At 37.2% G+C, this 7,033-nt stretch overlaps 1 protein-coding gene across 1 annotated transcript; it reads left to right on the forward strand.

Moving 5' to 3' along the window:
• The first annotated feature begins 1,349 nt into the window (after window positions 1-1,349).
• Window positions 1,350-4,364, forward strand: LOC121253461 (exportin-2). The gene is given in 2 exon segments (XM_041153475.1): window positions 1,350-4,279; window positions 4,282-4,364. Coding segments are annotated over 2 exon segments (2,931 nt in total). The 5' UTR covers window positions 1,350-1,431.
• The last annotated feature ends 2,669 nt before the right edge of the window (window positions 4,365-7,033 follow it).

Raw genomic sequence — 7,033 nt, forward strand, 5'->3', positions numbered from 1 at the left:
TGAAAACAATTGTGTTCCTAAACGGATCTTAAGAGATGCTCAAGTGAATTGATCACATGTGAGTTGAAAAAAATTAGTATAATACGCAAAATAGCTTTGCTACTCATTATCTACACATATCACACACCACATTTTTATTTTTATTTTTCTTAAACTAATTAAATTCTTCTACTTATCATTCATATGCCACATTTGGTAAAAGAAAAAAAAAAAGTGTGGTGTGTGGGGATAATGAATAAAAGTTTTCTAAAATGATATTTGTAGTCATATAGTTAAGACTGTAAATGAACTAGTATGCTCGATAGCTCGCTCGGTACTCGCTCTGTTAAACTCGAATCAAACTCGACTCTTGAAAAAAAAGTTCGTCCCAAAAAACAGATTCTCACTCGATTAGTAAATAACACATACTTGACAAGACTCGACTCGACTTGACTAATGCTTGTTAAGGCTTGCTCATTTATACCTGAGTCGACTCGTTAGCTCGATTCGATTAAAACTCATTCATATATTGATATATATACATTCATTTATGTATATATACATATATATATGTATTAGCTAATAATATAAGTATATCACTTTCATAATTAAATATATAATATATAACCTAATTACTTATGTCTATATATTGAATATATTTCATAGTTATATTTTATAATTTATATAATAATTAGTTGATAAGATTTAATAATTTCATATATTAGTACGTGGAAATCATATATGAAATAGATATATATTATTATATTATGTGTATGTATTAATAATTTATATAGGTATATAATATATTGTTATTATGGATACATATCAACTAGTTAGATATTAATTATTTATAAATTTTTAAAATCTTATAATTCAATAGAATTTTTAATTGTTAGTTATACAAATTTAATATTATATTTTTTTCTTTATCTAATTTATTAATTATTAAATCTTAATAAAAAATAAAAATATTAATAATTTGAGTCCAGCTCGAACTTATTTTTGGAACGTGCTTGAACTCGAACTCGAGTTGAAAGTTTAGCTTATAGAGTCGAACTCGAACAAAGACTAAATAAAACTCTCAAGTTTGAGTATTTTGAGTCAAGATGAATTCGATAAGCTAAAGACCGGTTCGGTTTGACTTGATTACAGCCCTACATACAATCAAGCATTGTGCACTTATTTTAAAAAAATAATACAAATAAAATTTAAATAAAAAAATTAATTTTTAACGATAAATTCTAATTTCTTTTAAAAAAGAGTTCAACACATTAACATAAATAATGTAGTTATCATTACTTTTATATTATAATTACGGAACCAATTAAATAATAAAACGAGGCTATTTAAATCCCGAGCCGCGCCACGCTGACGTGATTCGCTATTTAAATCCCCAAAAGATCTCATCGCTTTCCCTCTCCATCAACCATTTGCAAAGCCCTAAACCTAGAAATGGAGTGGAACGCAGAAACTCTTCAGTTCCTTTCCCAATGCTTCCTCCACACTCTTTCTCCGGCTCCCGAGCCCCGCCGCCGCGCCGAAGATTCGCTCTCCAGGGCTTCTGACAGCCCCAACTATGGACTCGCGGTCCTCCGCCTCGTCGCCGAGCCCTCCGTTGATGAGCAGATCCGTCAAGCCGCTGCCGTCAACTTCAAGAACCATCTCCGGGCCAGATGGGCACCCGCCTCAGTGGATGAGCCCGACTCCTCCGCCCTGTCCCTTATTGCCGATCCCGAGAAGGAGCAGATCAAAGCGCTGATCGTTCCCCTCATGCTCTCATCTACTCCCAAAATCCAATCCCAGCTCAGCGAAGCCCTTGCCCTCATCGGCAAGCACGATTTCCCGAAGCTTTGGCCGGCACTGCTCCCTGAGCTTGTCGCGAACCTACAGAAGGCATCGCAGGCGTCCGATTACACATCCATCAACGGTATTCTCGGCACCGCCAACTCTATCTTTAAGAAATTTCGGTACCAGTACAAAACCAATGATCTTTTGCTAGATTTAAAATATTGTTTGGATAATTTTGCCGCACCGTTATTAGAAATCTTTCTCAAAACCGCTGCTTTGGTTGATTCGGCGGCAAACTCGGGTGCACCCGCCTCCACCCTTAAGCCCCTTTTTGAGTCTCAGAAGTTGTGTTGCAGAATATTTTATTCCTTGAATTTTCAGGAACTGCCTGAGTTTTTTGAAGACCATATGAAGGAGTGGATGACTGAGTTTAGGAAGTACCTTGGGACGAGTTACCCAGTGCTCGAGAGTAGTGGGGTTGATGGGCTTGCGCTCGTAGACGAGCTTAGAGCAGCGGTATGTGAGAATATTAATCTTTATATGGAGAAGAACGAGGAGGAGTTTCAAGGGTACTTGAATGATTTTGTCCTGTCGGTTTGGAGTTTATTAGGGAATGTCACTCAGTCTTCTAGCCGTGATCAGCTAGCCATGGTTGCGATCAAGTTTTTGACCACAGTAAGCATGAGCGTGCACCACACTTTGTTTGCAGGTCCGGCAGTGATACCACAGATTTGTCAGAGCATCGTGATTCCAAATGTGAGGCTGAGGGAGGAGGATGAGGAACTATTTGAAATGAATTATATAGAGTTCATTAGGAGGGATATGGAGGGCAGTGATCTTGATACTAGGAGGAGAATCGCATGTGAGCTTCTTAAAGGGATTGCAACCAATTATAAGCAACAGGTCACGGAAATAGTTTCTTCACAGATTCAACATTTGTTAACCTCCTTTGCAGCAAACCCAGCTGCAAATTGGAAGGATAAGGACTGTGTCATATACTTAGTTGTCTCCCTTGCTACTAAGAGGGCTGGGGGTACTTCTGTCTCGACTGATCTTGTAGACCTTCAAAGTTTTTTTGCTTCAGTTATTGTGCCTGAGTTGAAAAGTCAGGATGTCAATGGGTTTCCAATGCTTAAGGCAGGTGCATTGAAATTCTTTACAATGTTCCGGAATCAGATATCAAAGGACATTGCAGCTCATCTGTTTCAAGATTTGGTTCGGTTCCTTCTTTCGGAGTCAAATGTTGTTCATTCTTATGCTGCGAGTTGTATTGAGAAACTCATGCTGGTCAAGGATGAGGGGGGGAGAGCAAAATACACTGGAAAAGACATTGCTCCATTTTTTGGAGAGCTGATGACCAACCTTTTTAATGCTTTCAAGTTTCCTGAGTCTGAGGAGAATCAATACATAATGAAATGCATCATGCGGGTTCTTGGAGTAGCAGAAATATCTCGTGAAGTTGCTGGAACTTGCATAACTGGGTTGACCTCTATTCTCATGGAAGTTTGTAAAAACCCTAAGAATCCAATCTTTAATCACTATCTCTTTGAGTCTGTGGCCATTCTTGTCAAGCGGGCCTGTGAGAAAGACCCCTCTCTCATATCAGCTTTTGAAGCCAGGCTTTTTCCTTGCCTCCAGCAGATATTGGCCAATGATGTTACTGAGTTCTTCCCATATGCATTTCAGCTGTTGGCTCAGCTAGTTGAATTGAATAGTCCTCCGATTCCTCCAAGCTACATGCAAATTTTTGAGATTCTCCTGTCACCTGATTCATGGAAGAGAGCTTCAAATGTCCCAGCCCTCGTGCGTTTACTTCAGGCCTTCCTTCAGAAGGCACCCCTTGAGCTTAACCAAGAGGGAAGGCTTAACAAGGTCCTTGGTATATTCAATACCCTCATCTCATCCCCTAGTACAGCTGAACAGGGCTTCTATGTGCTCAACACTGTCATTGAGAGTCTTGAATATGGTGTAATTGCACCCTACATTTGTCATATTTGGGCCGCCCTTTTTGGGCAGCTCCAAAATAGACGAGCTGTAAAGTTTGTCAAGTCTTTCGTGATAATTATGTCACTCTTTGCAGTCAAACATGGTTCTACAAACCTTGTAGATACCATGAATGCTGTTCAGCCCAACATATTTTCTATGATTGTGAAGCAGTTTTGGATACCTAATCTCAGGCTGATCACAGGAGCAATTGAGCTTAAGTTGACTGCAGTTGCTTCTACCAGGCTTATCTGTGAGTCTTCTGCTCTTTTGGATGCTGCAAATGTTGAACTGTGGGGAAAAATGCTGGATAGCATTGTTACCCTCCTTTCACGACCAGAGCAGGATAGGCTGGAGGAGGAACCAGAAATGCCGGATATTGCAGAAAATGTGGGTTACACCGCCACCTTTGTCCGTCTATATAATGCTGGAAGAAAAGAGGAGGATCCTCTGAAAGATATAAAAGAACCCAGGGAGTTTTTGGTAGCTTCGTTGGCAAGGCTTTCTTCACTTTCTCCTGGGCGATACCCCAGATCATCAATCAATATATGGATCCAGCAAATCAAGCAGCATTGCTTCAGCTTTGCAGCACTTATAATTGCCCAATTGTTTGAGTAAGTGGTAATAAAGCAACTATGCCTTTGTTTACTAATTTACTATTGTATTTTTACTGTCATTAGTACAGAATTAAGTATGTTTTGATTACTACTTGCAGCACTTATAATTGACCAATTGTTTGAGTTAGTGGTAATAAAGCAATTATGCCTTTGTTTACGAATTTACTATTGTATTTTTACTGTCATTAGTACAGAATCAAGTATGTTTTGATTACTACTTGAATGTCTATTTATGAAACAAATATGTAAAACAGAGTGGGGCTTAGACTGAGTCAGATGTTGACTGCCAGATCTGTTCTAATATTGGAAAATTGCAATAGTTATTGGTTTCTCATGCCTGGTACTTACATGTGACCAATTAGGTATATTAGACTGAGAGCCCATATCATAATATGATACAATCAGCATGATTCTCTCACTCAGTGCATTGAAATTCTTCCCCTTCCCTCATAAAGTTTCTGTTATGTAAAAGATTTTTACATATTTCATTTTATGTACTCTCTTTCCACCCTTTTTGTCTCAGGAAATCACCAAAAGCACTCCTTGGAAAACATAGAGATTAAAAGAAAAATCACAGAAAGCAAAATGAAAAAGGTTTCTAGAGAACACGTCTTTTTCATCAAAACATTTTAAATTGAAGAGATAAACAAATAAAAATAGACGTATTTGCAAAATAAATTTTAACATGGAATTGAACACATGAAGCAGTTATGAATTGAGCTCCTCGATTACCTTGTGATGTCTGAAAGGCTGGCTTTCATTTCTTTGATATCTAGGCAGTGTAGTTAATGTACTTTATATAACAACGCATTGTATCAACATTGGGTCATTGTTCCTGTGATATGGTTCCCCTTAGAAGTATGGTTTTTTTTGTAAAGATATCACTCATAAATTAAGAAAGTGAAGTGACTTAATTTTCAATATTACTGCATACTTCCCTTTGCTTGTTTGGTGGATCTCTTGTATACTTCCTGTGTACTGGGGTTCATTCTCTTTAGTTATTAATAAAACCTTATCTTACTTATAAAAGAACCAAATATATATCACTGCATTAAAGGACCAATTAGTTGGACAGTACATGTTGTAAGTGAAACTATAATGTCTTCACAAAAAAGGAGATCAAAATAGGTGTTATTTAAGTTTGGAAAACTGGATGCTTTCTGTGGTGGAGCTCTGTTGGTGTCTACAAGAGCTGCCATTCAAACTTCAGCTTTAAACACCTGAGTTAGTTTAAATATCAATTGCACTTTGGTGTTTTGCTACAATGCTTTTATGTTATCTCTAAATTTATTATTATGTTTATTTCATCTATTCAATGCCTGCCTTCCTGCTAGCCTTACAAGGTGCAACTGCACAAGTTGGTTTTGATGGAACTTAAAAAAATGGCTTGTAATCGTTATGATACGTCAATTCATAGAGAAAGAAGAAGCAATATGTAAATGTATGATGAGAAAATATGCAGTTGCAAAAGATAGCTGTGATTCACATCTATCAACAAAAACCAAACCATGACAAGAAATGGAAGAAAGTGTAACTTCGTGGTTTCATTCCACTCTTGCCTAGTCAGATGAAAATGTTTAGAAGAACTTTTTATAGGTTTTTAAAGATTAAAAAATGACCAATTGCCTAAAGTTAAATTTCAATCACACACATTGCCCAATTATCAAGTGAGAAGCTAAAGTATAGTGTGCAATATGTTGTGACAATGCTGCTGTCAATATTTTATTGTATTTTCCTTATTTTATTGATTTGAATAGAGAATATGGCATAGCAATTGATTAGGCATCTTCATGATGATGCCCTCCAGAATTTGAAGTTCAATGAAGAGAAGTAGATGTTTTAGGGTCTTTCCTTGACTTAAACTGCAACTTTATGCTGTGGGTCAGAAATAAAATTATAATTAAGATCCCTTGGGAACTGCTCTGGTTTGTCAAGGAAAGAGTTTTTTTTTTTTTTTGGGGGGGGGGGGGGGGGGGTGGGGGTGTTGGAATGGTTTTAAGTCCAATTTTAATGTGCCTATGTTCATGTGATAAAAATGTGCACATGTTCGAGGATTCCTGCTTTTCAAACCTTAATCAACTCTGGTTGAATCTTTCACTAGATTTTAAAATCTGGCTATTATGAGCACTGATATCTTGGCTAAGATGTGGGCTTTTTTTGTTGAATTTGTCCAAGGACGAGCCTTATTAAAGGGCTTGTGATACACCTATATAAAGTGATCTCTCTCTCTCTCTCTCTCTCTGTGAGACCTATTCATGTTACGTGGTAGGTACATATTTTCTACTGATATTGTATTCAGGTATTTTTATATTTCTCCTTTACAAAGAAATATTTGCCGGTGTGACATTGTATTCTTTTAACATGGACAACGAAATAAGATAGTGCAACATTTTGTTTTTGAAACTGAATCTTTTTTCAAATTTTTTAATAGGTTGGAGAGAGTGTCGGCATCTATTTTAAATAGGTTTGTTGCTTCTGTAATTACTACTTGCACTAATCTCTCATGCTGGCTTGTTAGAGAATGAGATTGAGCATTCTTCCTTTTCGATTTTGTCACCCTTTCTCCTATTCATTTTGTGCTTGATTTATCTGGATTACAGGATCGATCATCCAATCATTCAGTTGCACCTTAGAGGATCTTACCAGCAGTGGAGTAGGCTTGTTTA

This window comes from Juglans microcarpa x Juglans regia, chromosome 1D, assembly GCF_004785595.1.
Source record: "Juglans microcarpa x Juglans regia isolate MS1-56 chromosome 1D, Jm3101_v1.0, whole genome shotgun sequence".
Taxonomy (NCBI): Eukaryota; Viridiplantae; Streptophyta; class Magnoliopsida; order Fagales; family Juglandaceae; genus Juglans; species Juglans microcarpa x Juglans regia.